At 35.7% G+C, this 14986-nt stretch overlaps 1 protein-coding gene across 2 annotated transcripts in view; it reads left to right on the top strand.

The window, feature by feature from the left end:
* Positions 1–4699, top strand: part of ST6GALNAC5 (ST6 N-acetylgalactosaminide alpha-2,6-sialyltransferase 5) — a 180260-nt gene extending 175561 nt beyond the window's left edge. For both annotated transcript variants that reach the window (XM_010347411.3, XM_010347405.3), the window contains one exon: positions 7–4699. In XM_010347411.3, the coding sequence (XP_010345713.2) occupies positions 7–238 (232 nt within the window). In that variant the 3' untranslated portion in view covers positions 239–4699. The remainder of the gene's footprint in view (positions 1–6) is intronic.
* Positions 4700–14986: the final 10287 nt, after the last annotated feature.

Raw genomic sequence — 14986 nt, forward strand, 5'->3', positions numbered from 1 at the left:
CTACAGGGATCCCAATCACCCTTCAGTACCTTATCATTATTATGAACCTTTTGGACCTGATGAATGTACGATGTACCTCTCCCATGAACGAGGACGCAAGGGCAGTCATCACCGCTTTATCACAGAGAAACGAGTCTTTAAGAACTGGGCCCGGACATTCAATATTCACTTTTTTCAACCAGACTGGAAACCAGAATCACTTGCTATAAATCATCCGGAGAATAAACCTGTGTTCTAAGGAATGAACGTGCCAGACTATAATACCAGTATTCACTGCATCAAACCCTGAGACGCTGAACTTCCTGAGCCACGAGACAGGAAAGGGTAACAGAACTGGCAGCAGAAAACAGCTTCACTCCTCAGGAAGTACCATGGACAGATGCCTGCCAGAAGTAACAAAGCAGTGCGGTTGGATTGCAAGGAAAAATTCCAGAAGTAACGCATCCTAATGAGTGTTGTCCCTTTCCGTGGTGTTACCTTAGGAGCTGAACACTCAATTCAGTTATAGCACTATGGCTAAAAACATTTTGAATTTCTTAGTATTGCCTTTGAAACCGCAACGTAAGCAACTCAATAATATTAGTTGCATTCCTTTATAGAAATACCGTGTCGGCCGGGCGTGGTGGCTCACGTCTGTAATCCAAGCACTTTGGAGGCCAAGGCGGGCGGATCACCTGAGGTCAGGAGTTCAAGACCAGCCTGACCAACATGGCGAAACCCGGTCTTTAAAAAAAAAAAAAAAGAAAGAAAGAAAGAAATACCGTGTCAAATACATTTTTCTATCAAGTTGTATTCTTTCCTGATCTATAACCTTTGTCATCTGTTAGACTGTGTGTGTGTGATTTGTAAAATGCAGCCTGAAACTATGGACTATTTCTGAAGAGCACATCTTCACTGACTTTCATAAAGCAAATGTCCAATATTTATTTATTGAGAGTTTTTTAGTGCAATCTAGGCCAGTATTTTTATAGATTATGATTATGTGGTAATTTATCCTTTCTAACTCTTTAATCCTGAATGATGGTTGGAAATGACCTAGAATTGGGTAGACGAGTTACTCTGTTCACAATGCTCATTGTTAGCATGCAGTTGGTATTTGACTTGGAAATGTTGTGTTGTATTTTTTGAATCCCTAGGCTTCAGAAAAACTGCTCTTTTATAGAAAGAATAGAGATAACATTTTCCAATGTGCAGAAATGTTCCAAAAGGACAAAATTGAAAACCAAAAATTCTGTTACTAAAACAAAAAGAAAGCTAACAAGAGAAATTTAAAGATAGTTTTCTTTAGTAATGATTTATGTAAGTATCCCCTCTTGGGCCGTAGTTTCCTCTTCGGCAGAGTGATGTCGGTGTACCAGATGACCTCTTAGGTTTCATCCCAAATCTAAACTTCTGGCCCCTTGTTGACCCATTTGAAGACTCTGCACTTGGAGTGATAGGGCGCCAACAGTAGCAGGAACCTTATTTGGGGGGCCTTATCGACATTCATATTACTTTTCTCACTCTTGTGGTTAAAAATTCTCTTCTTCCTGAGTCCGCATGGGCTAAAATCTACCCTCTGCTTCCCTCGAAGCATCACCATCCACCTCTTCCCTGGCCCCTCAACACACCAACACAGGCTACACACACACACACACACAAAAGACATACTGCCAAGGGGTTCCCTGGCTACAAGAGCAAAGAACTGCCTTTTTGTGAAGAAAAGAGACTACAAGGATATGCCCTATCATTCAATTCATTTATCCTATGAGCTGTTTAGACTCACTACATATCTTCTTAGATTATATGCATTACCATTCTCTGGTCTGAAGGAGTATAAAGGACTTACTTTATTCAGAGCCAAGATAAATTTGTATTATAGATTTTTATTTAAACAAGCAATATTCTTATAGATATACTAGTGTTTTCTTTACACATTACTTAGAAGGCATTAGGTTCTCTAATGCCAAATTTGAAGGCACCAGTCAATATTATGTATGAAGACTGACATTGTTTTACAGACATGACCTGGCCATTACCACTTCTCTTCCCTTTTCTTAATTAGTAATAAGATTTCACTTCCTTACACTAACTAGTACTACTAATTATATGAAATATTGTTGTTAAAATGCAAACACCATCAGGATACTCACATAGCAAAAACAAAGTCGGTACTGTTGTGTGTGGCGTGGGCTGTTAAAAGCCAGTAGGATTGAAATGGCTGTCCCAAACATACTGTAATACGTTCTTTAAGTTTTCTCATAGTTTTTAAAGGGGCTATGAATTTCATTTCAGCACATTGTCCTCTACAGTATGGACTCTGAACACATCATGTTTTATCAACATATGAACAGTATATTAATTGTATATAGTTTACTTATAGGCCACCTTTATAATCACTTGAAGAGATTATGTTCCTCAAACGTAAGTGGCTCCTCTGACAACTTCTATATTTATGAAAATTTGGAAAGGAATAGTTTAGACATGCAGGAATGTACTTTTATTGCCTCATCTAATAATATCTCACATGTTTGTGTATCATCTGATTTTAGATTTTCTTAAAAAAAAAAAAAGCCATCATGGTTACTCCATCTTGTTTGTAACTTCTCCCTCTCAAATACTCAAAAGAATGAAAAGAAACCAAATTCTGAAAATCCTGGCTTCACTGGGAAATGTTTTAAATCTACATGTAGCTAGGATATGTGATTTCATATTTTTTAAAAATGTGGTGTAAATAAGTGTAAAAAATTACCACTTACAAAGTGGTTTTATTACAGCATTAAAGAAAATGACTAGAAATCTGATAGATTGTGCTGATAAACCTGGTTGTGGGCAATTGAATTCTTGTCTTGCCACTATCATTTCATGATGTCAGTCTTAACACCATTCAATACCATTAAATATAAACTCTGATATAAAAGATGACTACAGAACCATGTTTATAGACCTCAGTGATTTCAGTATCTGATTGTGTCTGAAGCCTAAGTCATACTTGTTATGTTACATACCTTTTTCTTCTCTCCCAGCTGTGTCATCAGCTTCCTCGTAGCTTTTAAGACCACAGTAATACAATGCCACAGCTGGCCGATCCATGGCTTCTGTTATTTCAACACAAGAACATTTGGCAGAGGCCATTACAATAGATAGCCATTACGGGCAAAGAGACAGGAATTTGCAAACAAAATCAATCACTTCAAATGGCCCATAAAAAGAGGAATCTCGGATTTAATATTCTACAGTAAATATTCACCCAAGAAAACATACATTAAAAGAACATTAGGAGGTAAATATTCAGCATACTGTGTGGGGACTTAGCTGTGTGATTTCCATTACCGTTAATGGGCCTTTGGCAACTAAGTTCCTGTGCTTCGCTAAGCCTGGTGTGTACTCCTAAGGGCTACACATAAAACCTGAGCAATTCAGGGACTTCTGAGGTCATCAGATTTCAGAGTAAGATCTTTTCTTTTAAAAAAAATAATAAATGAAAGCAAAACACAAAGTACTGTACCTAAAAGAGAGGTCTGTGTGGTCCCTCACGGATTTGTGTATCCTTTGTTTTCTGAAGTTCTCTCCATTACTGATCTATTTGAATTACACGAGAATGGAGGGAAGTAATCTCATTTTGAAATAAAAACTCCCCTCAAAACTTAAAATTATCGACTTAGAAGATAATTAATGCTAAGTAAAAATAGAAGAAAGTTGAAATTCTGTTAGGATTAAGATAGTATTATTTAAAGACATATGCATCCATTCAGTAGCTGCCTAAATATTTGCCCCTGTGTAAGACCAACCTCATTTCAGAAATATACCCTGGATTCCACCAGGGTGATGCTTTGAATTGTTCAATAAACCTACTCTGAGGGAAGGGTCTGTGTTCCTATTCTGTCTCTGCAGTGTTAGGAGGTGATGTTAACACTCCTCATGTTTTATAGCTGACCCAATCATTTCTTCCATTCTCATTGCTTCTCTCTTGAAACCTCACTGTGTCTCTTTGCTGTCATTTTCTCCCGACTGTCTTATTTTGTCTACAGTGTGCTCTTAAACCAGCAGTCTTTGGGGCTGTTAAGGTCTTCCTTGTAGGTTTTTAAACTAAAGGTCTATCTAGGGAGCAGATTTGCAGTAGGTCCTGCCGGAGTACTGACCACGGTAGGTGGGAGTACATCTGGCTACCAGGCAAGGTACTTCAGAAGTACCATCCTGGTTTACCCAGAGCCAGATGGGGAGGGAAGAAGAGAGGACTCCAAGGCACAGACTTCAATGCTAAAAGCAGGGCAGCCCTGGGCACCAGGACAGTAGGTCACCCTATCAGAAGGCCACCTCAAAGAGATTTATAACAATAAGTCCTGGGGGGGCAGAATGTGTGGACCCATTGTCTAGGTGTTAGCACATATCAGAAGGTACTTTGGAATGGAAAGCGGTGAGAGTGTCTCAAGGCTTAAAAATGAACAAATGCAACCCCTCTTTTCTAGGTCACTCATCCCATCTTCTCAGGGTATTAAAATGCAAATGTAAAAAGGCTGAAACCCTGTTTCTTTCTACTCAGTGCCCTAATATTATATACTACCTTAAATCGTCATTTGTCTTTTTGTGTATGTGTCCTGTTAGTCTAATTAGACTGTAAGCTCCTTGAGGGCAGAGACTCTTCCTCCTTTGTCTCTGTAGCCAATACCTAGTATAGTGCCTTGCACACAATAGGCGCTCAATAAATGTCTGTTGTTCATGATGACCTCTTAACTTTGACCCATGGGATTGATAATTGGGTATAAACACATCCTTCTATTTTAAAAGTACAAGAAACGTAGTATGTTTTGATATAGTAAAATTTTAACTGGATTTTTATAGGGTTAGTTCTTAAATCTATAATATTTTTAATCAACAGAGCTGACCTAGATTTCGGTAGGATAATATTGCTGGATTCATTAGGTTTGGTAATCCTGGCTGTACTGAGCACACAGGTGAAGTGAAGTTCAGCAAGCTTTGTGTTTTCATTGTTAGTGAACTCCTCTCAGCACAAATTAAATTTAATATTGACAAATGCTACACCATCTGCAGAAAGGCGGAAGAACAGCTTGGACTCTAACTTCTGTGGTTTAGCGACAAAAGGAAGGCTAAAATGAGACAGGTTATAACCTGCTTTAAACTTGACAGCTTTCTAAAGCTGCTGGGAATCCAACTGGTGGTTATCAAAGGTTTATAAAAATTAAGTATACATTTATCTTAAAAACAAAATGAAACAAGCAAACAAAAAGAAATTTCATTTCCATGAAGCAGATCCGAAATGGTTTCATCTCTACCAGAATGTGAAGGGAAAGGAGAACCCTTGGGAAAAGCTGTCCTCAGGCAGAGCATCTCAGGCTTCTGAATCACCACCCGGCCAGCACCTGGTGCTCGGTTATCTCCCAGCTGCAGGAGAGGGCAATAGGCAGACGGTAAAGGTGAGTCCACTGCCACATTTCTTCTACAAAGGACCATATTACCTTCTTGAGCATGTGGCTATTCTAGACTTCCTCTTTCACCATCTACTCTTCCATATACTTATTTAAATGTGTGATCTCAATTTCATTTTTTAAAGCATAGGAAAAGGGCTAGAAAATACTACATTAAACTGAGATAAGTGTTCATTTCTAAATGGAGAGGATCACAGATTTTCTAGCATTTTAAAAAATGTATATTATAATCACACAATTGTTATTTCATAAAATTGTAAGAATGTCTTTGCTCACAACATAAGTTAACTCAACAGTTAGTGTCTTTAGTTCTTTACCACGTGACTAGCTTTTTTATTTCAAAACCAAATATAGGAAATTCATAAGATTGAGTCAAAATTTTTACAATTGTACTCTGTCTATTGAATATCTTCTGTGTTTTGCATAATGTCCTTTGTGACATATATTATTTCACTATAATCTCACTATTATCCCATTTTGCAGACAAGCAAACTGAAACTAACAGAAGTTGCATATCTGGCCCCCTGGGTGATGAAGATGAGAACAGACACACAGCATGTCTTCTATCAAGCATTCTTCTATATGCTTCACATATATAAATGCATTTAGTCCACCCAATAACCCCGTGACACAGGTTCTTTTATCATTCCCCTTTACAGATGCAAAAATTGAGGTACAAGGCACTTCAGTAACTTGCCCAAGGTCGTGCCTCCATGAAGTGGGAAAGGCAGGTTAGAAGCCAAAGGGACTATCTCTGGAGTGTCTGTTCTTTGTCACCACATACTTCTTGGCAGAAATTTAATCCTACAGGCAACAATTTCTATTAGAATATTCATTATATAATATTTGATACACACCGAATAATGTGATGAATGTGTAAATTATGAAGCAAACATAAAAAGAACATTATCGCTATTTTTGAAGCTACCTAAGTATTTTTTCTATTGTCTTGAATTTTTTTTATTTCCCATTTTCTTGCTTTCTAAATGGTTTATTACATAGATATAGATATATAAATACTATATCATTTAGTTTTGCATATTTATATACATTATAATCCTGTTAAAATGTTGTATATGTCTTCTGAAACTTGCTTTTTCCCAAGATTTATCCTTATCCTTTGCATATATATAACTCTAGTTTATTTTCACTACTGTATAATGCCATCATGTGAATATACCATAATTTACTTTTATTCATTCTTTCAGTGAATATTTGGGTTTTCTGCTTGTTACTAATATGTACAATGCTTGTATGAATGTTCTTAGAAAACTCTAGTACATGTGTGCAAGAATTTTTTAGAGTGCACACCTAGGAATCAAATTGCTGGGCTGTAGAGTAAAACATTTACATGTACTTGATATTGCCAAGTTGTTTCCCAAAATGGTTGGACATTTTATACTCCTGACAGTAGTTGTCCACATCCTTACCAACACCTGGTATTTCCAGACTGTAAATTTTGGCCAGCTTGGTGGATATAAATTATATCTCATTGTGATCTTTACATGTATTTCCCTTATTCCTTATCCAGTTTAGCATTTTTTCTTATTGTTAATTCTCCGTGAGTGTTACATCATCTATGAAAAATGGCTATTCATCTTTGTTCACTCTTCTCCTGGGTTACTTTACTTTTTCTTCTTAGCATATTCTTGATACTATTTTTGTTGAATGTATGTGTTATAAGTATCTCCTTCCAATTTATGGCTTGTCTTTTGTTTTTCTCTATGGTGCCTTTCAAGGAACGAAAGTTTTACATTGTATTGTTTATATCAATTTCATGTTTTCTATATCATTAGAGCTTCTTATTGTTTATTTAATAAATCTTCTATTGTTCTTAATCATTAACTATTTTCCTATATCTTATCCTAAAAATTTCAAAGGTTTTGTCTTTCACATGGCAGTTATGGATTTATTTTCTTATATGATTTGAGGTAGCACTCACTTTTGTTTTTATATAGATACCAACTATCTCAGCCAGCACAATTTACTGAAGAATTTGTTTTTCCCTAGTGATTTGCAATCAAATTTTCATATACGTGGGAATTTATTTCTGCTCTCTGTAATCTGTTCAATTCTAATCAAATTGACTATCTCTTTACTAATAAAAATCAAGGTCTTAGTTACTATAACTTTATAATAAACCTTAATACTCTGTAGAACAGCTCACTGCAACCTGTGCCTCCTGGGTTCAAGCGATTCGGCTTCAGTCTCCCGAGTAGCTGGAATTACAGGCGCCTGCCACCATGCCTGGCTAATTTTTTGTATTTTTAGTAGAAACAGGGTTTCACCATGTTAGCCTGGCTGGTCTCGAACTCCTGACATCACGTGATCCGCCCGCCTTGGCCTCCCACAATGCTGAAATTACAGGCATGAGCCACCACACCCAGCCCATGTAGTATATTTTTATATCCAACTTCTTTCCATCAAAATTATGTTTCTAAGTTTTATTCCCATCAGTAGTTCTTCTTTCATTGCTGTGTAGTATCACATTGCATTAGAATTACTAATTCTAATATTGATGCTCTTTTAGGTTGCTTTCATTTTAGGGCTACTATGAATGCAGATGTTATGAACATTCTTAAACATGTATTTCGGTGGACTGTCTTGGCCCATCTGGACTGCTATAACAAAGTGCCATAGACTGAGTGGCTTTCAAACAGCAGAAATTGATTTCTTACAGTTCTGGAGGTCAGGAAATCTGAGATTGGGTGCCAGCATGGTCAGATTCCGCTAAGAGCCTTCTTCCACATTCAGAGTCATCTTCAAACTTCATACTCACCTGGCAAAAACATGGCAACAGAGCTCTTTGGGGTCTGCTCAGGGATTCTTCAGGCCCAGTCCCCATTTTAATTTACTCCAACACACTGATTTTCAAATGTTAATACAAACTTGCATTGGAGGAAAAATAAAAACACTTATGATGTAGTATCCTTTCTACTTATTATTATATTTGAAGGCTTTTTTAAAAAAAGGATTTCTTAGAAAAGTTTTCACGAGATAGTTTGGTCTGTAATTTTTCTTGCTTGTATTAACTTTTTTAGGTTTTGATATCAAGGTTATGCTAGTGTCATTAATGGATTAGAAAGGGTTTCCTCTCTTTCTGTTTTCTACAGGAGTTTGTGTAATGTTCGTATTATTTTTTTCCTTGAATGTTCACAGTAATTAAAGCCATTCAAAGCTGTGATTTTCTGTGTGAAGATATTTTTAATTATAGATTCAATATCTTTAATAAGTACAGAAGTAGATTTTCTATTTTCACTTCTGTCAATTTTGACAAATTGTGTTTTTAAATAAATTTGTCCATTTCATCTAAATGAAATAAAGTTGTTTGTAATATTCTTATTCTTTTGTTAATTTCTGTGGAATAGCTTGTATATCTTTTCTTCTTTCCTGATAGTGGTTCTCTCTCTCTCTCTCTCTCTCTCTGTCTTAGTGTTTCCCTCCTCTTGGATTTAATTTGCTGTACTTGTTCTAGCTTCTTGAGGTGGAAGTATAGGTCTATGATTTTTTTTCATTCTTCCTAATATATGACTCTGAGGCTATAAATTTTTCCCTAAATTCTGATTTAGCTACATCTCACAACTTTTAATATGTTGAATCTTCATTAACATTCACTTCAAAATATCTTAAAATTTCCCTTGTGTTTTTTTTTATACATGAGTTATTCAGATATATGTTACTTAATTTTTAAATATTTTGGCATTTTCTAGAAATGTTTTAGATAATTTTTAACTCTGTTCCATTGTGGTCAAACATCACAATACTACTCTGGCAAATAATAATCAAATTATAATTACAATCTGCATTATTTCCATTCTTTCTCCTGAAATTTATCTAGACCTTTTTTAATGGTCCAGAATGCTGTCTATTTTGATGAATATCCCAAGTGTTCTTTAAAAAATGTGCATTTTACTATAGTTGTGTATAGTAATCTTTATGCGTCAATTAAGTTAAGTTGATTACTAATGTTGTCCAAATCTTTTTTATACTTAACTGATTTTGTTGTCTGTTCCTTCTGTCATTTACTGAGGAGAATATATGGAAACCTACTATTTCTCTGTGAAGTTCTGTATTTCTTCTTTTAGTCTGACTTTTGCCTTGCAAATGTGTTGTTAGGTGCATACATACTTAGGATTGTTATACTTTCCTTTAGAAGTGATCTTTTTGCCATTGTAAAATGTATCTCATTATCTTTAGCGATGCAGCACTCCTGAAATCCTATTTTGCCTGGCACTGGTCTAGCTACACTTGCTCTTGTTCATGTTTGTATGTTTATATCCTCTTCTACCCTCTTATGTTTTTTTAAATTTCAATTGTCTTGTGTTCTTTCACTTAAATTGTTTCTCTTATAAACAACAGTAATTTACTTTCTTTAAATCCAGTCTGATGCAGGATATTTTTACTGAACACTGCGTTTTACTTTGACAGGTTTTTTTCTTCAGCACTTGATGTCATTCCATTATCTTCTTGTTTCCAGAATTTCCATTTTATTGTATACATATTTATACACACACACACACACACACACACACACACACACATATATATACACATACATCTGTATTTATACATATAAGTACATCTGCACTACACACACACACACACACACACACACACACACATATGTACAGAGAGAGAGAGACATTCTATCAGTTTTGTTTCTCTGAAAAATCTTTGCTAATACAGGTGATGTCTTAGGTTTCCTCACTGTCAAGTTACTGTTTTCCCTTTTATAATTGTTAAGAATCTTGCAGGTTGATAATTTGAAAATATCCGGTTTTCATCATACTTTCATTCACTAATGTTAGCATCCATTGATGATCCTTGCTTCAAGAACTATTACTGTGATGTTTACCAAATAGTGATTTTTTTTTCATGATGTATTCTAGATTTTGTCTGGAATCTGGAGTTGTACTGTAAGGGAAAATCACCTCTTTTCCCAGTTATTCAGATATTTTAAATTTCCAAATACATAGAACGTCATTAATCTTTTTATGTTGATAGCTAACTTAACTGCTTGTGGTTAGAGACTTATTTTATACAGTACCTTGTCACGTTGTGCAAGTGTTTCTTGTGTACTTGAGAAGAATGTGTATTTTTCTCTAATACTGGAGCCCAGTTTTCCATAATACACACATTACATCAAGCTTGCTAATTGTGTGGAGAAACATTTTTTGCTTACCCAATGTGATATTGAATTTGTCACTTTTTCTCTATAAATCTACAAATGTTTTTGCTTTAGTTATTCTATGGTGTATATAAGTTTTTCATCGTTTTGAAGTTAGTTTTCAGCATTTGGTATTAACTACTTGTATTCCTAATAACACTTTTACCTTAAAGTCTGTATTTTTTTTTTTTGTCAATATAGCTGAATGCTCTTTTTGTTACTGTTTTCTATGAATATCTTTAAAAAATTTTTTACTTTCAGTCTTTTGTGCCCTTATATTTTAGGTATTTCTTAAAAACAACATAATCTTTTTATTTTCTGAAATCTGACAATCTCTGTCTTTTATTAGAAAGTTGACTTAATTTCTAATTTGTGGAATTAACATTCTATTAAGACTTGTTACTATAATCCTATTTTGTAATTTTCATTCATTCATTCTTCTTCTAAGCCTTCATCACCTTTATTGCCCATTTCCTCTAATTGGTCATTTTATTGTTATTCCACTTTTCTCTTTCTGTAATTTGGACATTATATACTTTTTCTGCTAGTGGTTACTCTTGAAGTAAACTTTTATCATATATTCTTAACAACTTAAGAAACTCTATGATCAATATCTTCAAATTCCCCCTCCATGCCTGAATAATCAAGGACTTTAGAATCCTTTAATTATCAGTGATATTCTTTCTACACAGTCAATTTTATACACCTCTTTTTCAGTTCCACAAATTAGAAATTAGTTTACTTTTACATTTAACAAGTTAGTTTAATTTTTATATTTTTATTACTTCAATTTATACTTATTTACTTGTTTTTGCTCTCCATTACTTTTTGCATATCAGAAATTTTCACTGTTTTTTTCTATTGTTCTTAAATTCTTTAGATGCTCCATTGATGAAGATTTATTTGTGGGGAAACTATCATATTTGTATGCATGAATATGTCTTTCTGCCATCCTTGCCTTGCTTTTCTGGATACACAATTCTAGGTTAACAGCAATTTTCTCTCACCTGTTTCAAGATATCGTTCAACTATCTCCTGGTTTACGTCACTGTTAAAAAGTCTTCTGCCATTGCTTTATTATTCCTTTGTACAGTCTCTGGCTGCTTGTATGATCTTGTTGATCTTCGGAGTTCTAAAGTTTTACTACAGTATGTCTAGATAAGGATTTTCTTTATTCTGCTAGTTATATAGGTTACCTCCTACATCTACTAAGTGACATCTTTTATCATCTCCGGAAAACCTTTAAACATGATCTCTTCACCTATTGCTTTTTGTACATTACCTCTATTCTCCCTTTTAGGACTCAGGTTAGACACATATTAGATCTTCTGTTTTATCCTTCATGTTCTTAATCATTTTTCCATGTTTTTTATCTCCTTATCTTTTGTGTCACATCCTAGGTCATTTGTTCAATTCTATTTCCCAGTTTGTTCATTTTCTCTTACCTGGTCTAAGCTATTATTTAATTCACTCCAACACAGACCATCTGACTAATTCAAAGCAATATCCTTTGGCCCAAACCTATATTTCTGTTAATACATTTTTTAGGAAGCAACATTCCTTTGTAGGCTCCTCGTCAGACATGTATCTGTATAATCTATGTAAAAATCTCAAAATACCAAAGAAAATATACCAGCATAAGGGAGATTCCTCAGAAATAACAAGCAACAATTTAGAAATTTGAATTATCAGATATAGAATATAAAATAATTACATATGGCATATTTAAAAATACTTAAAATGAATCTTTAAAAGAGCAAGTTGTCATAGGATCAACTATAATTCCCAATAGCATCTTGGTCAGTTTGGGCTTCTATAACAAGTTACCACAGACTGGGTGGTAAAACAACAAGCATTTATTTCTCATGGTTCTGGAGACTGGGAAGTCTAAGATTACTAGTACTGGCAGATCAGTGTCTTGTGAGGGTCTACTTCCTTGTTGGAGATGTCATCTTTCTAGGTGAATCTCACATTTCCTCCTCTTTTTAAAAGGGTATTGATCCCATTCATTTGGGCTCCACCCTCATGACCTAATTCTCTCTCAAAAGCCCCACCTCCAAATATCATCACATTGGGGAGCAGGCTTCAACATGGGAATTTTGGGGGGTGGGAGTGCACAAACATTCAGCTCATAGCAGCATCTTCTTATAACTCTGCATATTAAACCATAGCAACCTCAGCAGAAGAACAATCAGCCTACATAAAGAACTTAACATTTATCTGTGTTAACTTTAATAGTACTGGTGTCAGCTTGTCAAAATAATTTTAATTCTGACATCTCTTAGACATCTAATCCCTCATTGTTTGTGCCAAGTGTAAAGTTGCTAAGCATATTATTAGAAGACGGTAGTCCAGCCACAGAGTCCCTGCAGGATTAACAAAAAGCTGCTAATTTGGATATGACTGATCTACCTGGTATCTGTTGCTTGATCCAAAGCATATTTCACTTATTTTATAAGAATGCAGTGGAAGGCCTTAGAAAATGTTTTGCTGAAATACATTTTCTGACTGTATCATCCCCCTTTCCTGTCACCAGCATAAAGAGAAAATCAAGTTGGTCCCTGGTAAGAGCTGTATTCCTTCTCGTAAGTTTTTGCTTCAAATGTAGAATTTTCCAACCCCTTTTTGGTGAGTCTTCCTTCATTTACAGTGTGATCCTTTCCTGCAGTTATTCTACTATGATTTCAGCTTCCTCTTTTCTTGGACCATGTTACAACCATACTCTTCTGCCTCTGGTGTCCACATGTTAGCTTTCTTCCTTTCCTGGATTTCAGATGTGTGAGTCTCATTTTAGCTGGCCTAGCATGTTAATAACATGTTGTCTCCATTAAAATGAGACAAGGTGTTGGAAGGGTTATCTTGATTTTTCTCATGCCCTGCTGTATTAGTCAATTCTCACGTTGCTAATAAAGACATACTTGAGACCAGGTAATTTATGAAGGGAAAGAAGTTTAATCGACTCACAGTTCCACATGGCTAAGGAGGCGTCACAGTCACGGTGAAAGGCAAAGAAGGAGCAAAGGCACATCTTACCTGGCAGCAGGCAAGAAAGAAATGCCAACAAAAGCAGGGAAAACCCCTTATAAAACCATCAGATCTCATGAGAATTCACTATCATGAGAACAGTAGCATGGGGGTAACCACCCCATGATTGAATTACCTGCCACCGGGTCCCTCCCCCAACACATGGGGATTATGGGAACCACAATTCAAGGTGAGATTTGGGTGGGGACACACCCAAACCATATCACCTGCCTTTTCACTACTAGTACTTTTCATTCTTTGAGTTTGTAACAAGATATGGATTTGACTGTTACCAAATGGGCCATCCAGCTAATAGGCCCTTCATGAGTCTAGAGCTCTTTTTTCATCAAATGCTAGCTCTTGAAGGAGAGGCATCACTAGCCAGGCTCACTCACAGGGTGAGAGAATACCATACTAAACTGACAAGAGATTTCACTGGCAAGAGACTTGTGCCCACAGTATGCCAAATTGGGATGTTAGTCCTCAGAAGAAGTTTTTAAATTTCTGCCAAGTATTTTCAGCATAGACAATGTTGTCAGTAGCAGCAGATTTCACTGAGGAGGCAGGACTAAAATTGAAGGTAAGCAAAGAGAAGCAAGCACAGACAGAGGAGGAAAACGCTAAGCGATTCAGAAGACAGTTGGAAATAAAACTAGAAATCTAGGTTGTGATGAAATTATTGCAGACCTTGAATTTCAAGCTGAAGAGTGTGGAGTTGGTGACATTTGCAGGGTATCACTGAAGTTCATTAAGCATGGCAGTTACATGAATAAAACAATGCTTTATGGGATTTCTAGGAATATTAAAACTGTTATTTTAAAGAAATACATCAAAAATGGCTTCAAGTATAAATGTTTCAATTTCTTTAAATTACTCCTTGTTCTCAGCATAAGTGTCTCTAATGTAGGAGAGAAACGAAACTTGCTTGACTTATTTTAGTAATAATAAACTTGTATCTTTAACACCAGATGTCTTTCACTATAGATTAACCATTAGTCTTGCATGTGTGCGTGTGTGTGTGTGTGTGTATGTAAAATTTATTCTGTCTATAAAAGGCTTCTTCATTGAACAGGTGTCAAAACTGTTGGGCTTATGCTGGCACACAAATGAAGAAGTGACATAGCAATGGACAGAAAAGGGATCCCTAGTTGTCTGACTCAACTCCAAAGGGACAGAGTCACTGCAAGCAGAGAGCAGGTAGAAGCTGTATGCTCTAATGCAGCAAAAGATCTGTAAGTCAGCCCATCTCGCGAGGACACTCCGTCCTCCCTTCCCAGCTGTGTGACTCTCAGTGACTTTGCTAAACCTGTTTTCTGTAAAACTGGGTTTCCTCCTATCATGTCCATTGTACAGCATTGTAGTAAAAATT

Source organism: Saimiri boliviensis, chromosome 11 (genome assembly GCF_048565385.1).
Source record: "Saimiri boliviensis isolate mSaiBol1 chromosome 11, mSaiBol1.pri, whole genome shotgun sequence".
In the NCBI taxonomy this organism is placed as follows: domain Eukaryota; kingdom Metazoa; phylum Chordata; class Mammalia; order Primates; family Cebidae; genus Saimiri; species Saimiri boliviensis.